This window comes from Notolepis coatsorum, assembly GCF_963971535.1.
Source record: "Notolepis coatsorum genome assembly, chromosome: 16".
NCBI lineage: Eukaryota > Metazoa > Chordata > Actinopteri > Aulopiformes > Paralepididae > Notolepis > Notolepis coatsorum.
The window spans coordinates 41619062-41638862 of NC_140180.1; the positions used below are offsets into that span (position 1 = coordinate 41619062).

The window sequence follows — 19801 nt, forward strand, 5'->3', positions numbered from 1 at the left end:
CAAGTAAGAACAAATTCTTATTTTATTTATTGTAAAAAGTATGCATAATGTTGTGTTTTTTGGGGGGGAAACCCTGCATATATAGGTATCGGTTGATATCGGTATCGGAAATTAAGAGTTGGACAATATCGGTAGTGATGCACGATATATCGGCCGCTGATATAATATCGGCCGATATGGCCGTTTTTTTACACATCGGTATCGGTCCGATATCAAGATATGGGCCTATATAAAAAAAAAAAAAAATTTTTGGCCTTAAATTGTTTCGAAATATCAATAATTTCTGAAAATAGGAAAATATCTCTTTATTTGATTATCATAAAAAAGTGTTTTCTATACAGAGATATCAACATCGGTAAATATCGGTATCGGCCAGAACAGCAATATTAATATCGGTTATCGGCCACAATTTCCACATCGGTGCATCACTAAATATCGGTATATCGGATATCGTCGAACATCCTTAATTGGGTCATATAGAATGCTTCTGATTAGGTAATATAGAATGCTTCCGATAGAAGCAGGCCAGGCCAGTGTTTCTAGTTGCAGCAGTGCAATAGTTAGATAACATAGGTGGGGAACAACCAGGAGATCACTGCAACTCACACAACTCTCTCTCTCTCTTGCTCTCACACACAAAGGGAGCCGCATGTGATTGGCCCTTACAAAAAACTGTTTTGTTAATTGTTAATCATTGACACATGCTAGCCTGTAATAATCCCCCCCAGAAAAATCTACTTTGCATTTGATATATTGCAAATATATGCCATCACACACACTGGCATTTAAAGGGTTAGAATTATAAAATGAATATGTGGTGTTATGATCAGGGCTGAAGTTGAATAAAAGATTGTATTTTTTTCAATCTGACATTACAAAAAAACTGAAAATCCATCAAAATCAGTGTTGTTGCTAATCATACATAATGCTAGCATGTTTTTTAACAATAATTTGTGATGCCATCACAAACACTGGCATTTAAAGGGTACAAATAAAAAAATTCCTGCACCAGAATGCAGGAAATTAAGTCTTTGTAACAAAAAAATTCCTGGTGGGGGACCCCCAGACTCCCTGCTTAAAAAGTGGCCTGACTGGGGCTATATTTTGCACTAACGTCACGGTGACCAATCGCAGCCACTCTTATTGTCTGGGACCAAATACGGCCACGCCCCATTCCCAGTAAAAAGTGGGAATCTCTAGAATGGGTTTGGGGCGACGCTGTATACGGAAGTGGCTCTCAAGGTGACGATTAGACAACACTTTCTGTTGTCAGTAGATGGCAGCATTGGTTTAAAATTAAAAGGTGAAAATGTTGAAAACTACAATGCATTTCCCAAGAGCGTTAGCACAGGTCACAGGTCACTGGGATGTGTCTATATTCTTCGACGTGATCTGAACAGCGGTAAACTATTACTGCGACCTCGGTATAGCGACCGCGAATGGTAAACTAATTATCTTAACAAAAGTGCGCTGGTAGCGTTACATATGTTGTCTAAAGGGGGACATATGGTACAATTTAAGATTTTAATGATAATCGGCATATAAAGGACAACACAAAGCATCGTTAATTTGTAAGAAACCTCAATGAAAGCGGTAATATTCGCTATTGTTATGAAAATGTGCTAGAATCCTATACAAATGTGGACGCATTTGGTCTACGTTCCGTTATATTTCCTGGCCTGAATGATTTCCCCAGTCCGGCCCTGGTTAAAAGCCTCCAATGCTTATTAGTGTGTGTGCGTTTGAACGTTTGCATGTTTCAACCATACATTTCCATTTATAAAAAAATTTATTTAATCTTTTTTTTTGTGTCCTATAATAGTGGGGGTCGCGGCTCTCTGACACCGTTATTTGGGGGTCGCGGCCTGAACATTTTGGGAACCCCTGCACACTAGAGCACCAGCATGCCATTTATCGAATCAGGTGCATTCCAACATTCACTTAGGACCCACCAAAAATGAATATAAATTTGTTTTGGGGGGAAAGCAATACTTTTATTCCGCACACGGCTCTGTGGATGTATTATTTATATATATACATCATCATCATCTTTGTTTTACGTCCCTATTTTCCCACTACAGTGAGGTTGGACAGGCGATGACTCCACGCCACTGGAGTCATAATTTTTGGTTTGTAGCTAGTTTTATACCTCGGATGCCTTTCCTTATAGGTAACCCCATTGTCGGTGAGGACCTAGCCTTTGCGTATTCCTACACACACAAGGAAGTGCGGTTTTCTTTCAGGGTTTTCTCCCTTAGCCTTTGTGTATCCCTACGCACACACACAAGGCAGTGCAGCACCCTGTATCCCTAGGTAGAGAGGCTAGAGAGGGTACCAACACTTGCCCAAGGTGGACCCCCAGCCTAGTGGAGGGAAGGAGTTGTCTTACTTCTCCATTCTAGTTCAGCTTCCGCTAGAACTAACCACTGCCCTTATAACATTTAAAAAATATTACTCTACATAAAATTTTTATCTATAGCACCTTTAAGCCTGGCTGTGATATGTAGTATAGTGTAGAGTTACATATACAGCTGGGGAGCAGAAATGGTGGGCAGACAAATAAGTCACCCAAAATGGCTGTGATATGTAGTATAGTGTAGCGTTACATATACAGCTGGGGAGCAGAAATGGTGGGCAGACAAATAAGTCACCCAAAAAAAAATTAAGAAACAAATGAAGATATATTAAAAAAAAAATCAAAAAAAATCTATTCCCAAAATATCCACATTTGCTGCAAATCATTCTTAAAGTGATAATCTGCTAAATCAATACAAAACCTTTTTGTGGCCAGATCTATCAGAGATAGATGACACTTGACAGTCACTGCTGCTATGTTTTTGTACAACACTTTACCTCTTCAAAGGTCATGCTAACTAACGAGTTTGTTTTCTATCTATTCCAAACAAACTGCTGTTGCTGCTAGTGATGAATTAGATTGCCACTGAAACGTCCTGCCAGACTCCGGTGTTTAGAACATCAAATGTAGCAAATCTAAAAAGCGTTCATGAAATGGATACAGGTGGAATCACCATGTTAGATCAACCAGTGATGAAGAGTAGCCAAACTGACATTTATTTACATGAAAATGTCCAGCGATTGTTATTTGATGATTCTCTCATAATATTAAAGGCTTCAAATTGGGAGTAGTAAGCTTCCAACAACATGTAGGTCACATAGGGATATAGCATGGAATGTAATTGTCCGTTTAGCAAGACCAGCTTCCCATCACTGCTGTGAATGCCATCAAAAAACATGTACAACTGGCTGATGAGCTGAGGATTATTCCCCCACTATTACGAAATGATGTTGCCCTAGATAATCCAGATTTTTCCAAAAAATAAATGGGGGAAATATTTTTGGTGCCATTGCCTACCACATACAGTGGCTGTATCTGTGAGAAAGTGGATGTTTGACTGAAGATCATGTACAGAAAGAAACTGAATCATTAGTCTGATCTCTGTCTGAGAACAAGGGGACCACGTTTTAAACTTTAAAAGTCTTTATTGTTTGTGCCGTGTCAGAACGCCCCGAGGTCAGACCCAAAAGAACGAAGCCATGGAATGAGCACAGAAAGGAGCAAGCATCCGCCCCAAACACCCTGCTATAAGAATGGTAGCTCATGAGATATCGAAATGTTGCTCGAATTACAAGCAAGGTGCAGCGATGTGAATATGAAGTTGTATGTTTGCCCAAACATAAAACGTATTTATTGTGCCGATGTGTTTCTCCATCGACGACTGCGTTGGATAATCGAAGTTTCATCCTTCTTGTGCGAGGGTTTCAGTGCTGTGGGTAAATGAGAGCTGTGGGGTAAACAGGTTTCCTGAAAGGTCGTATGATGTTGTTGTCTGAGGAGAACCCATTCTCAAAATGAACGTTGGATTATCCTTTCTGAAGTAGGCACAAAAATATAAAGAAACTAAAGAAAACAACGCATTTCGAATAGTGATTATGACATCGATTACCATGGCAACAATTGAAGCTTCGAGGCATTCGGGTCAGCCCTAGTTTGTATAGAAATGGTAATGTGTTACACGTTGTGCGAAGCCTACGAGGTCTGAATGGACAACTCTTCTCCTTTCACCACAGAAAAAACAATCTCACAGTGGAGAAGAGCGGTTTGACTCATGCTGTTAAAAGATAGCAACAAGCTTGATTTAAATGAGATTAAAATGATGAAGACACGTGTCTCTGACGTGCAAAACTCATCCGTCAACGTGACGGGAGAGAGAAGATGAGCTCCTGCACACTTAACACTATGTGCTTTATACACAATAGCATGAACAGCTATGTGTGTGTGTGTGTGTGTGCGTGTGCGTGTGCGTGTGCGTGTGCGTGTGCGTGTGCGTGTGCGCGCGCGTGTGTACCCAGGTCGTTCTGACAGCTCTCCGAGATGCGGTAGCAGTGCATCTTGCTAAAGTTCCTGGAGCAAATCTGTACGCAGCCCGGCTGAAGGAACATGTTGCACAGTCGCCCCAGGCCACACTCGGGGGACACGATGACGTAACAGGCGGCGTGGGTCTGCGGGGGAGGGAGGGAGAAGAAAACATCAATACAACAAGCATTTGCACTTTAGATACGGCGCACTAATGCGCCGTGGCAGCGTTGCGTGGTGAGGGAAAACAAGAAAGAAAAAGCCACTGGGTCAAGGAAACGCATCGAGGGAAATAACACAGAGTGACAGAAAGTGTATGGACGGTACTTCACCATCTACAGTTTCCATTACATCATTCCTAGCACCGGCGGTGAACCGTACAGACCGCGAAGGAAGTGGTGATGTAAAAGCATGAGGCTACACAAGAGTCATGAAACAAAGCGTTTGAGACGAAGGACCTTGTAAATGTCACACCCTGGTGAAGGCCTGGATAGGCCGAAACACGTTGGTGCTTTTAATGTTCATAATGAACAAGGTTTCTTTTTCTTTTACTTTTAAGAGTTGCCTTGGAATTTCTTTCTAATTTTGACCTTATAAATGTGTTTTGAAATTTTGTATTTGTAGTTAAGTCAATCCAAATCCTTTTTCCATTTATTCAATGCTTGTGAAGGAGCGGCCCGGTCACTGACTGTGGGCAACAGGACACACACATTGAGATTGGCCCCCGCACTCTTCCCCATGCAGAGTTTATTTGGCAAAACAGAGGCGTAAGGTTTTCCTACAGTATGTTAAATAGGATGTTCTCGTGCGCACACATGAATGGCATAATTGCGTTTCTTATTTTTGTGGCAAATAACTTGTTTTGGTTTAAGGAAAATGGTTCAGAAAATATGGATAATCCTTCTGTAAAATACATTTGTATTTATGAAGCTGTAAATGTTTTATTTGTTGTAAAAAGCCTAGTGGAAGGGACAGCTCTGTCTTGTCTTGCTGTACTGTAAAAGCTCCATCTTGATTGTTGACTGGTTGGTATGTTTTGTTGGAAGATACTCGAGTTATTGAGGAACAACTATTTGTCATATTTTATGATCTTATCCTATTTTTTTTCACCTTTTTGTAAATATCATCACCTTTGCACCGGCCGGCATAATAAAGTACATCATCACTATATTTAGAACCCCACGACAATGCTGCAATCTCCACTACAATGCTGCAATCTCCACTACAATGCTGCAATCTCCACTACAATGCTGCGATCTCCACGACAATGCTGCAATCTCCACGACAATGCTGCAATCTCCACTACAATGCTGCAATCTCCACTACAATGCTGCAATCTCCACTACAATGCTGCGATCTCCACGACAATGCTGCAATCTCCACGACAATGCTGCAATCTCCACTACAATGCTGCGACAATGCTGCAATCTCCACTACAATGCTGCAATAGGGCGGGCCATACTTTTTTTTTTTTGGAAAATCAATCGAGTGGGGTGTCTAAAATACGTGTTTTTTTGTGGGGAATTCAAATATGGGATTATTTTTCTAATCGGATAACTCCTACCTACATTGTTTTGGATTTCAAAATGGCCGATTTGACCATTTTTCACCCCTTGGCCATACATGGATGCCAACATGAATTTGAAGGAAATCATAACATGCAAGGTGTCTAAATGATGTGTTTCTTAATGGGGAATTCAAATATGGGTTCATTTTTGGGATAGAATAACTCTAACCTACATAATTTTGGATTTCAAAATGGCCGATTTTACCATTTTTCACCCCTTGGCCATACATGGATGCCAACATGAATCTGAAGGAAATCCTAACATGCAAGGTGTCTAAATGATGTGTTTCTTAATGGGGAATTCAAATATGAGGTCATTTTTGGGATAGGATAACTCTAACCTGCATAATTTTTTATTTCAAAATGGCCGATTTTACCATTTTTCACCCCTTGGCCATACATGGATGCCAACATGAATCTGAACATTAACTGTTGCTGCAGCAAAGACAAAAAGATTCCTGTGAAAGATATTGCCTACATCAAGGGACAGAGGGAAAAGGTTGGAAGTAAAGGACCACACCAAATGGCTGGAGCTGATCTGCCTGAGCACAAGAGACAGGTGAAAACATTGGAAAGGCAGGGGATGGAAAAGAAGGCAGAGAAAAGGAGAAGGGGCAAAGAAGAAAGCTTTGCAGCAGCAGACAAGGTTGCCAGGAAGGATTTTGAGAGCTTCCTTACAGTCCCTGAAGTTGAGCTCATTCCTGAAACTGACCCTGCAGCTTCAGCAAAGCTACGGAAAAATTATGATGAGATTCCAAACATCGCCCTTGCTAGTGTAAGGTATGGCATAGGTCTAAGGCCAACTGCAGCTATAGCAACTGCAGCTCTGATTGATGCAGAACTCATCTTAGAAGATGACACAAGTAAAGTGATTGATAAGAACAAGGTTAAGAGAGCACAAGAAAAGTTGATGCAAGAGCTGGGGGAAGAGTTTGAGGAGAAGTGCAGGGAGGAGGGGGGGATCTCCTGTATCCTCTTTGATGGGCGGATTGACATGACCAATGTGATGATGGAAGCTGAGGGCAGTGACCAATCTTTTCCTGCAAAGATCAAGGAAGAACACTATAGTGTTGCTAGTGAGCCTGGCAGCAACTATCTGTTCCACTTTACACCAGAGAAAGCAACTAAAGAGGAGTCCCATGCAGAGAAGATTGCTAAGGTCCTGTTTGCCTGGCTGAAAGAGAGAGGTTCTGATAAGACCTTGTGGGCCATTGGAGGAGACTCGACCAATGTCAACACTGGAGTGAAGGCAGGTGTAATGCGGAAGCTGGAGCTGCACCTGGGGAGAAAGCTGGTCTGGTTGTTGTGCAACCTGCACACTGGTGAACTTCCACTGCGCCGTCTCATTGTTGAAGTTGATGGGGCTACTCTGTCAGACAACAAATTGTCTGGGCCAATAGGACAGCTCCTTGATTCTGTTACAGACTTGGAGATCAATCCTAACTTCACCAGGATCTTTCTTGGCCCTCCGCTGATCAAGCTGCCTGAGAAGATCATTCAAGATCTCTCAACTGATCAACACTATGGCTATAAGCTGGTCTGTGCAATCAGGGATGGAGTGCTTTCTGCAAGGCTGGCTCTGCTGGAGATTGGACCGGTAAACCACAGCCGCTGGCTCACCACAGCAAACAGACTCCTCAGGCTCTGGGTGTCGAAGCATCAACTTAAAAGAAAGAACCTGAATAATCTACAATGCATTGTGGAATTCATCATTGGAGTGTATTATCCATGTTGGTTCAACATGAAGGTCAAGCACTCCTGGATCGAAGGGCCTAGGCACATCCTGTTTCAGCTGGACTGCCTCAAGTCTCAGAGGAAGGAGGTGCTGGATGTTGTGATGCCAACTGTGAGAAGATCTGCTTGGTATGCCCACAGTGAAGCCATCCTCCAAACACTGCTGTGCTCTGAGGATCAAAAAGAGAGAATTGAGGGGGTGGAGAGAATCCTGGCCATCAGGGGAGAGGGGGATCCAGACACTCAGCTGGGAGACTCCTGTGTCAGGATCAGAAGAACACCTCACATCAATAGTGACGCTTCCAGCATTGGTGGCTTAATCAGCTGGTCAGAAGATGTGTCAGAGCCACCTCTCACCTGCTCCCTAAGCACCTCCGAGGTGAAGAACTTCATCAACACCCCCATGGAGGTTCTCGACTGGCCTTGCCACACACAAAGCATCGAGAGGGTTGTTAAAATGGTGACTGAGGCCTCTGCTAAGTACTTTTCATAAGAAAAAAGGGATGGAGGGATCAGGGCTCAGGAGACCAGCAGGAGGCTGATGTCCAAGAATGAATCCAAGCAGGACTTGTGCAACCTGATCAAATTTAAGAAGATAGATGATTGATGGAGCCCCATGGATTTTCTCAATAGGCTACATTGAGACGTTTGTTAAAATGGTTACAGAGGTTTCTGCTGAGTAGTTCTGGAAAGAGCTCACCTATTTATGGCTGACGTTGACTTTAAGTTTGTGTTTGTAGGTTGGTGGCTAAAGCAGTACAGTAGGAGATCTTGCCATCCAAGAATGAGTCCAATCAAGATATTGGAACCTGGCAAAGTTCAAGAAGTCAGGAAATCGAGATTTAGCACTTAGGTGTTTGTGTGCATTACAAATACAATTTATTATTGTTAGTATTATTATTATTATTGATCTTTGGAGTTGTATCCAGTTATATACAGTTCACTTGTTAATAAATTTGATGGCTTTGTCATTATAAATGATTTCCCATATATTTTTTATCTTTGCAATTTTGTAATACAATACCAATGGGTTCAAATGGTAAAATCAGCCATTTTGAAATCCAAGATTATGCAGGTTATATTTATCCTATCCCAAAAATGACCTCATATTTGAATTCCCCATTAAGAAACACATCATTTAGACATATTGCATGTTAGGAATTCCTTCAGATTCATGTTATCATCCATGTATGGCCAAGGGGTGAAAAATGGTAAAATCTGCCATTTTGAAATCCAAAATGATGTAGGTTAGAGTTATCCTATCCCAAAAATGAACTCATATTTGAATTCCCCATTAAGAAACACATCATTTAGACACCTTGCATGTTAGGATTTCCTTAAGATTCATGTTGGCATCCATGTATGGCCAAGGGGTGAAAAATGGTCAAATCGGCCATTTTGAAATCCAAAACAATGTAGGTAGGAGTTATCCAATTGTAAAAATAATCCCATATTTGAATTCCCCACAAAAAAACACGTATTTTAGACACCCCACTCGATTGATTTTCCAAAAAAAAAAAAGTATGGCCCGCCCTAATGCTGCAATCTCCACTACAATGCTGCAATCTCCACTACAATGCTGCGACAATGCTGCAATCTCCACTACAATGCTGCAATCTCCACTACAATGCTGCGACAATGCTGCAATCTCCACTACAATGCTGCAATCTCCACGACAATGCTGCGACCTCCACGACAATGCTGCGATCTCCACGACAATGCTGCGACCTCCACGACAATGCTGCGATCTCCACGACAATGCTGCGACCTCCACGACAATGCTGCGATCTCCACGACAATGCTGCAATCTCCACGACAATGCTGCGATCTCCACTACAATGCTGCGATCTCCACGACAATGCTGCGTGGGAGACGGACGTAATACTGGAGTGATTTTCTGCTGCTCCGTTCTTTTTACACTTCAAGACCATTTTTCCCACTGCTGCAGTCAGTGAAGCTGTATACATTGACTGCTATGAAAATACATGTTCACAACAAAGAAATCCATGCCAACTCACACAAGTTCTACAAAGGTTGCCTACTGCAGCTTTAAATTATGTGATATCTTCATTTTGGCACACTGCGGCAATATTTCAGTTTCCTGATTGAAGGTATTGATAGGCTATAGATGAGCAAGCTAAATTAATTTGAAAGCGCAACATATAATGTATATTGCCTCATAGGCTACAGGTTCTATGAATTCATTGTCATTTCACTTCTACATGCTATATAAATAGTTTTCTATAGCAGTTTGAGGCACCGTGGGTGGTAGGGCCAGTGTTTTCCTTAGCATGCAATTGTGTAAAACCTGTGGTTGAATAAAGCAGAAATAAATGGGCTAAATAAACAGGTATACTGTAGGCCTATGTCAAAATACTTTTAGACTATTTGTTCAAGTTGTACATTTTTCTGCTCCATGTCATTTTAGTTGAGAGTTTAACTTTATTTTACTGTCTTTTTAAGTGAATTTACTTGGCAATTAAAGGGATTCTGATGAAATGACAATAGAGGCCTTGCATGGTTAGAATGTTTGTGTAGTTCTTCCAGTATGGCTGCCTGAAATCATTGGTAACCACTGGCAATTTATGTGCAGTGGTAGAATAGCTAAAACACAGGGAAAGCATAATATTACCCTTCTACAGGGAGTTGTTTACAAGATCCAATAATAAGACACCAAATTATTATGCTTTTGTTGATATATTTCTCGTAGGGCTGGGCGATATGGAAAAAAATCATATCGCGATAACGATATGATAATTTTATTTTATTTCTCGATATCGATAATTATCGAATTGTTATAAGTATTAAAAAAAAAAAAAAAAAAAAATTTTAACAACAGATGTATGTTTATTTTGCAGCAATTCTTTGTCATTGCTGCCATCTTTAGTGTTACATCCCCTCACACTCCAGTTCTCAGGCTGCAGCTGGTTTAAAAGCTAAAGTAAACCGGCTTCTCTGCTGGCTGTGGCTCCAGAGGAGTTGAACAGTTCTGGCTCTGCTAGTTTATTTTCTATCTTTTGGCGCTTTTTTGGTGGACAAACATGTGCACTGTGACTCGTGACTGGAGTCTAGTTCTGCTAGCACACATAGCCTACTGTGTACAGACGGTTTCAAAATGTATTTTAAATTAGAAAGCAAACAAAATAAATGGACAAGAGAAAAAGAAATCTGAATTTGGTCAGTATTGTCATTTGGACAAGCAAAGCCATTACTTTAAGTTGCAGGCAAGAAAGACAAGTCTGTCCACTGTCTCTGGTTTTAAAACTGCCCTGTTGCAGGTAAAAAAAAAAAAATTAAAAAAAAAAAAAATCGATTTTTTTTTATTTCGATATTTGATATCGATTATTAAAATATATCGCGATATTTATCGTTATCGTTATATCGCCCAGCCCTAATTTCTCGTACAGTATATCAACACATACATTGCCATGTAGAGAACAAACGGTTTCTACGTTACAGGCAGCCATGTTGGAAGACAGAGAACTACTACACAAACGTTCCGTGCAAGGCCTCTCTTCCCTCACTTGTTGGGGAGAAAATTAACCGGCAAGCGGCGCCATGTTCTTCTGAAAATCACGTTGGGGGGATTCTCACCGTCATGCCGCACCACTCGCACCTCATGCCGGCCAGCACGTCCGAGGAGCCGCAGGTGCGTCGGCACACCTCACAACGAGCTCCGGACGGAATGTTCCCCTCCCGCCAGTGGTGGTGAAACATATCCTGATTACAAGAGACAGATCCAGAATGTTACTTCCTTATTTCAGATTATTTCGGCCGGGGGGTGAACATGTTTTTGGCGCCAGGAAAGAAAAAGGAAAGAAAAGGACAAAACGGCCAATAGTCAAGTCAAGTCAAGAGTTTTATTTGTCACAGCATACAAGTATACAATGAAATGCGGGTGGTCTTGCCCGCAACGATGTGCAATACAGTTTCAAGTTCAAGTTCAAGTTTCAAGTTTCTTTATTAGTTGACATGCAAAAGCCAAGTCCTGGGTGGGGGAGGTAGGGATTGCGGGTGGGGAAGCCGCTCGCCACTCTTATCTCCCAGAGGGCCTTCGACTCCAGCAGCTCCCTGTTTCGACCTTGGTCCAGGAATTTGTTTTGGCTGACTGACTGGCCCATTTATCCCAGCCACGTCACTTTAAATTTGATTTGAATAGAGTGAAATATAACTCTATTGATTTGAGTGGAGTGAGTTTTAACAACTCCGTCCAAATGACTGAATGCATTATTAGTCCAAGTGTCTTATCAGTTCATTTTGGTAGATCCTGTGCGCGGATAGTAGTACAACATATAATAGAATCCAATAAAACAACATTGTGCAATAGACAGGTAACATAGTGGGGCATCTCGGTATTTGTACATAAGTTATTTACAGAGCATGGAGGACATGCTAGGTCCTTTGGTAGTGCAATACACTGTTACTGTTGCTATACTATTTTTAAAGTGACCTTTCCTTTGTGGCCATAAGTGTGGGCGTGTGCAGCATGAGTGTGTGCTTGCTCATGTTAAAGTGGCTGCTAGTGTGCGAGCGTGTACAGCGTGCGTGTCGTGTGTGTGCTCATGTGTGCTTGTCTGTGGAGAGTTCAGTGTTCTGTGGCACTTAGTGTTCAGTGTTCAAGGCTCTGATGGCCTGGGGGAAGAAGCTGAGCCGAAGCCTCTCTGTCCTAGTAGCTGGGGTTCGCAGGCGTCTGCCTGACCTCAGCAGCTGGAACAGGCTGTTGTTGGGGTGGTGAGGGTCTTTCATTATTCTGCAGGCTCTGGATTTGCACCTCTTGTTGTATAGAACCTGCAGGGGAGGTAGTGCAATACCCGTGGTACGCTCGGCTGAGTGCACCACTCTCTGTAGGGCCTTCTTGTCCTGTGCCGTGCTGTTTCCATACCAGGCAGTGATGTTTCCAGTCAAGATGCTCTCTACAGCTCCGGAGTAGAAGGACTGGAGTATCTTCCCAGATACTCTGAACTTCCTTAACTGTCTCAGGTGGTAGAGGCGCTGCTTCGCCTTTTTTACGACTGAGTCTATGTGTGTTGACCATGTCAGATCCTCTGAGATGTGGACCCCCAGGTACTTAAAGCTGCTCACCCTGTCCACGGTAGCCCCGTTTATCCTCAGTGGTGTGTGTCTCCTGCTGTCCTTTCCTATAATCCACGATCAGCTCCTTGGTTTTACCAATGTTCAGGAGCAGGCTGTTGTCCTGGCACCAGCGTTCCAGTACCTCAACCTCCTCCCGGTAGGCCTTCTCGTCGTTGTCCGAGATCAGCCCCACCACCACCGTGTCGTCTGCGAACTTCACTATGGAGTTGGAGCTGAACTTGGCCACACAATCGTGTGTGTAGAGTGAGTACAGCAGGGGGCTCAGAACACAGCCCTGGGGGGACCCGATGCTCAGGGTGATGGTGTTGGAGGTCTGACCCCCCACCCTGACCGCCTGGGGTCTTTCACTCAGAAAGTCCAGTACCCAGGCGCTCAGGGCGGAGCTCAGACCCAGCTCGATCAGCTTGTCCACCAGTCTGGTGGGGACTATGGTGTTGAACGCTGAGCTGTAGTCAATGAACAACAGTCTCACATAGCCCCCCTTCTGACGGTCAAGGTGAGAGAGGGTGCTGTGAAGTACCTGGGAGACCACGTCGTCAGTGGACCTGTTTGTCCTGTATGCAAATTGCATAGGGTCCATATCACTGGGGAGGGAGGCACAAATGTGATCCTTGACCAGCCTCTCGAAACATGTCATGACCACAGAGGTGAGTGCCACCGGTCTGTAGTCATTTGGACATGTTGGGGAGGGTTTCTTCGGTACAGGGATGATGGTAGACATCTTGAAGCAGGCAGGGACCACTGACTCCGCCAGGGATTGATTAAATATGGCGGTGAACACCGGGGCCAGCTGGTTGGCACAGGACTTAAGTATGCGTCCTGTTATACCATCTGGGCCAGCAGCCTTCCTGGTGTTCACCTGCATAAATGCTCTTCTCACACTGTGTGCCGACAACGAGAGAGCGTCCCCGCCCCCCCGCGGTTGCCCCCCCCCCCCCCTCCACAACAGCCGGCGCGCCAGTGACGTCACTAGCCGGAGAGCCAGCAGCGCCACTGTCTACACCAAACCGGGCGTAGAAAGAGTTGAGCTTGTCCGCGAGGGAGGCGTCGTCGCTCCCCATTGAGGGGGCGCTGACTTTGTAGTCAGTTATTGTCCTCAGTCCCCGCCAATGGCCGCCATAAGCCTCTTGTGTCGTTTTGTGCCATTTGTGTCTCCAGTTTATCAGCATACGGTAATATTTACGGTATGTCCGTTTTGCAAGTTTTACAGCCTTGCGCAGAGTATAGACTGTAGTCTTGTACTCCTCCATGTTTCCTGACTCTCTGCCCAGGTTGTAAGCAGTGGTGCGAGAGTTCAGAGCTGCTCTGATAGTACTGTCCACCCACGGTTTCTGGTTTGGGAAAACCCGCACCTTCACAATATGTGTGAACTTGAGGAGTAACCCTTTCACTACCACACTACAGAAGGTTAACTTTTCACTACCACACTACGAAGGGTTAACCCTTTCACTACAAAGGGTTAACCATTTCACTACAGGTTAACTTTTCACTACCACACTGCAAAGGGTTAACCCGTTCACTACAAAGGGTTAACCCTTTCATTACCACACTAGAGACCGTCTAGTGTGGTAGTGAAAGGGTTAATGCTGAACTCTAATTTGTCCACGCCTTCAGTTTAACTAACTAAATAACTTCCCACATTAACATTTTAGCCACAGTTTTTAGTTTATATTAGATATACAGTATATTTGAAATTCTTCGTTTTGAATTCTGAAAAAGCCCTATTCACTGTACAAAGTGCACGAAACAAAACCTTTAACTCTCAAACATAAATCAGCTTTTTATTTTTACTATAACCGCTTCTTTTTCTCTCTCTCTCTCTCTATCGTTTCAGGGGGAAAAAACCTTACAGCACATTAGTGGAGAATGATTGTGTTGGTTTACATCCCCATCAATTGTGACACGGTTTGGAGTAGCGCGCAGTGCCAGCGAGCGTAAGCGTCTCTACAGCTCTATCCGTGTCGGCAGCTTGATGCCAACGGTTTCAAACCGGTGCCTGTGATGGATCGGTTTCCCCCTGCCCGATCGATTGAACAGGGTTTGTTCTACACACACTGCCAGAGGCGCGCCAGGCGCGAAACAAGAGAGTTAAGTACACAAGTCACAGCGAGAGCGGCAATACACAGGTAAACTATTTCAAAACACCCCCATTCACTGCTTCTGCTTTTAATGCAGATACAAACTGACTGAGCAGGGGACACACTTCTCGTTTCACTCGTCACTGTTACTAATAACACATTGTATTTGTATTGCACTTTTCGTTCACTAGGATCCCAAAGTGCTACAGGGTTAAAACAGTTAATTTTTTTGAATTATTATTAATAATAAAAATAAAATACAGAATAAAATAAATAAATAAAATAGAACATAGTGTGACAGATCTCCTCCCCCTTCCCATGGATATGTGAAGGATGGGAGATACTTCTGCCACGGAAGGAGTAGAGTCAATTAGGTAGCCGATTAGTACTGATAGAACACACCTGCACATCATTAGTCCACCCACATCTCAAGTGCACACACCCAGTCCCACACACTACATAACCACTAGGTTAGAGAGGAGTACATTGAGCGGAGGTGAGGTTGGAGTTGATGTATTGAGAGAGAGAGAGAGAGAGAGAGAGCGATTGTGTATTCGGAGTTGTGAAGGTGAGAGGAAGTAATAGAGAGGTAAAGGCGAGTAGGTGTTCTTTGTGTACTGGACCCTGGACTGGCTGAGATACCCCCTTGTGTACTGACCCTGGACTGGACAACTACCCCGAATTGTGAATAATTTATTTTTCTGTCGGCAAGCCTGTTTCGTGTTTTTGACCCTCGGACTGAATCACGACCATTCTTTTGATTTTCCCCTCTGGATTCTGCCCTGAATTCAATAAATACTTGTATTGATTGATATTGCTCGTTGTTTGTATTTAAACGGTGGCGAGCCTGAACACCACCAGGTCGTCACAATAGTTAAAAACATAGTATAAACAGAAAATGTATACTACACGAAATAGCACAAGAAAAAAATCAAATCACAAGAAAAAAAGAAAAAGCTAGCAATCAAAGGCCTTTTGAAACAGATAGGTTTTCAGGCCTGCTTTAAAAGAGTCCAGGCTCTGTGGTGCCCTCAGCTGGATGGGGAGGCTGTTCCACAGGCGTGGTGCAGCCGAGCAGAAGGCTCGGTCACCCATGGTGCAGAGCCGGGTACTGGGGACCCGAAGGAGCAGGCTACCTACAGATCTGAGGGTACGGGCGGAGGATTGTGGAGTGATGAGTTCCTGAAGGTAGAGGGGTGCGTGTCCGTTTATGCAGTTATGGGTGATGAGCATCAGGATTTTGTAGTTGATCCGAGAAGAGACGGATCAACTACAACTGTTTACGGACTCTCATCAGGATCATGGCAGCGCTGTTTTGGATGTTCAGCAGATGCCTCTCTTGGGAACTAGCTGGCTTTGTTTGATAGTTTCTGACTGACAGCAAGAGGCTCGAAACACTTTGTGTGTCTTAAAGATCCAGTACAATTGTGTTTTAATTCATTCATAAATTGTTCACTGTGGAATGTTTTTTTCAGCTTCAGATGTATTATTTGATTTGTTACAACTTGTTTTGGTGCATCCTCTCCGGGCACAGCCAGCTCTCAGTATGTTGAGTGGGCGTGGCCTTCTGGTCATTGAAAGGACAAGGTAAAATGGTAAATAAAATGGTGCATTTATCCTCACATTTACCCATTCACTCACATTCACACACCGATGGCGGAGGCAACCATGGAAGGTGCCAACCTGCTCATTGGGAGAAATTGGGGGTTAAGTGTCTTGCTCAAGGACACTTTGACACGCTGCCCAGGAGGAGTGGGAATCGAACCGGGAACCTTCCGATTACCAGACGACTGCTCTACCTCCTGAGCCACTGTCGCCCGGTTAGTATCATAATTAGTTAGTATCATAAATCATGAAGCTTTCAAATGTAAACAAATCCATGAGCCCAGTATGATCGGTTGCTATGGGAGATTACCTTTGGCTAACCTGTGCTAGCAGATGAAAAATAAATTGTCACAGTTGCTGTTGGATGATTTTGAACCACTAAAATTAACTAAATTGTAGCAAACTAGTTCCATTACTTGATTGTGGGCTAGCTAGCTGACATTCTTTACAACTACTGACATCTCCACACATGAGCACACACACACAACACACACACTGTATATGCTCACACACCAACAGTCACTTTAGCACGAACACACACACATGCTGCACACGCTCACACTCAACGGTCACTTTACACAATGGAAAGGTCACTTTAAAAAAATAAAAATAAAAAAAGAACAGGAGTGGTTCTTGTATAGTAACAGATGGATATAGCAAGCTACAGTAGCATAAGGAAACATAGTATAACTGTAGATTATATATATTGTATAGTAGTGTACATAAGACCCAGTGCCTCATCTGTAGCTAACATTGTATTGCACTATCGCAGGACCTTAGCATGTCTTACCATGCTTTTTGTAAACTGTATGTACATTATACCTGTTATGTCTTATTCTTATTACTTGTATTATTGCACAAATGTCTTATTCTCATCCTAATCTTATTGTATTATTGCACAATCGCTGCGGGCATGACCCCCCGCATTTCACTGTATGCTTGTATGCCGTGACAAATAAAACTCTTGACTTGACTTGACTTGAACTGACAGACTGACTGATGGGCCATTTACATATATACCGTGTATACTGTTGAATATATTGAAGTGATTTGTATATCTGAAACGGTTTGATTCTGTTGATATCCAAGGTAATAGAGATCAAAAGGGTTTTAGTCATCATTTTCACAACAACATGTTTTAATATTTTGAGTCATTTTACATCAACATACCTTCTGTATACAACAAGTTTGAAAAACAAGATTTTCATTGTACTGAACCTTTAACCCTTTCACTACCACACTACAGAAGGTTAACCTTTCACTACCACACTACAGACCGTCTGTAGTGAAAGGTTAACCTTCTGTATTGTCGCAGTGAAAGGGTTAACCCTTTGGTAGTGTGGTGGTGAAAGGGTTAAAGAGTCATTGATTGAACACTTCAATGTCATCTTGAGAAAGGCAGGTACTGAGGGCTAAAGCAGTACAAGCACTTGTACATCGATCAGCAGTCCACATGCACTCGTTTGCCTAATGAAAGGTGTGTGTGTGGGGGGGGGGGTAGATTTGTTCCTGTGAATTACAAACAGGGGCAGTTCAGTGTCCTACTAAACACTCCTCTAAGGCTGGGGGAGACTTACAAAGTCCTGGCTGCCATCAAGATGGCAGTTTCGGCAGTCACTGCAGCTGAATATGGCACAGTCAGCGTGGACATGGAGCTCGCACACTGGAAAACACACACACAATTGTTTTAGTTAAAGTCACCCCTTTCAACCAAGTCAACTATACAGGCAGGTGCTAAACCATATAATGCTTTAAAAAGTTATTCATATATTTTTTTTTATCAACTCTAAAAGCAAGGATTTACTTTCTCCTGCTCTCAAAGGAGCTGCCCTGTGTGCATTAAAACAACATGTAAACAGTAAAGAGACAACTGGACGCCCCCCATGCCCATCTATTGAGCGTGTAAGCCTTCTTCTGTGTATTCAGCCATTTGTGTACACATTCATGCTGGGGTTGCATGCAAGTTTGGATTCCAGCAGTTGCACACCTTTAGTAGTCTCTCTCTTCCTGTGAGCTTCTCTTGATCTAGAGACACGTCTGAGACGGCAACCGTTTTAAGTGTGGCTTTTACAGCTTAGAAACACTTTGGCATCTTGGTCAAGCGTCTCACAAAAACAGTTATTATTGCCGTACAGCCTACAACCGTAAAGTGCTCAAGGACAGAGGGTGGTCATAGCTGGATACACATTATGATTCATGGGAGGCTTCTTCTTTTTTTTTAGAATGACTAACCTTCACATCGGAGGGCGGCGTTTCCCTCTGTGTGCTTTCTGCACACGCAGCAGAAACGCTTCTTCTGGCCAGCCGGGCCTAGGCAATGGGCCACTGGTACCTAGTGAGGGGGGGGGGGGGGTCAGCAAAAGGTCAATGATGGCAATCACTTTCAGGTATTAGAAGTAATAGGCCATGGTTTGGATGGTTTGACATTTATCAAAGGCAAGCCCAAGCTGGGTACTGGGTTCGAGCGAGTACAGGGACAGAGGTGGCGGTCTGTTGGGTAGAGCAGTTCAGCATAGTATCATCCATCTGAATGAAGAATGAAGTACTAGGGATGCACCGATACCACTACTGGTCCGATACCAGGCTAAAATAGAATATTGGAATCAGATGCCAAGAAACACGTGTAACATGCCAGAAATCAAAGCAATCAAAGTGACTCTGTCTCGAATGGAGAAAATGGATTATATCTCACTCACAAACGTTTGTCCAATGACCCCAAAATGAAAGCCTACGTCTATACTGTTGATTAAAAGTAATGGATCAGAACTCTGCATTACCCCAAAGCCCAGGTATCTGGACTGAAAACGCTGGATCGGTGCATCCCCCAGGATGAAGCCCACGGTATACTACAATCCTTTTGTCTCCCCTCCCACCCTGAAGTGTTGAACAACCCTGAGCAGCTGGACTCACCCGCACCAGCGTCGGGGCCACGCAGGAGCACACCGTCCTCACCGTCTTCAGACACTTCTCATGGCACATGAAGTTACACACTGTGGAGGAAAGGACAGTTTAGGTCATGAGAGCTCCAGTATGTGAAGGTGCTCTTCTGAAGAAAACTGAAGCAAAGCCAATATATTGTCTACCTTTTTTTCACACGTAGGTTGTTAGATCTCCAAGAATATCTCACCTTAGTTTTGCACAATGACTCCAAATTAATTATTCAAGTCTATGTTCAGTCAAATGGAATTGACTAGGTATCAGACTGCTTAAGGTGCTGTAAGTGGTATTAAAGTAAGTGGTGTAAGAGTGGTCTACATCCTAATAATAATAATAATAGCTCTACACTCGGATAGCCATCACTGATACAGAGTGTTTGGTCAGTAACATGGGTCCCCCAGTCCCTCCACT

General features: G+C 43.3%; 1 protein-coding gene across 1 annotated transcript in view; it reads right to left on the reverse strand.

The window, feature by feature from the left end:
- Positions 1–19801, reverse strand: part of dgkq (diacylglycerol kinase theta) — a 91915-nt gene that overhangs the window by 62344 nt on the left and 9770 nt on the right. Inside the window, exons 2-6 of the mRNA XM_084332313.1 lie at positions 19364–19443; positions 18686–18785; positions 18031–18116; positions 11271–11396; positions 4368–4521 (exon numbers count right to left, since the gene is read on the reverse strand). Coding sequence (XP_084188439.1) covers positions 4368–4521; positions 11271–11396; positions 18031–18116; positions 18686–18785; positions 19364–19443 — 546 coding nt within the window. The remainder of the gene's footprint in view (positions 1–4367; positions 4522–11270; positions 11397–18030; positions 18117–18685; positions 18786–19363; positions 19444–19801) is intronic.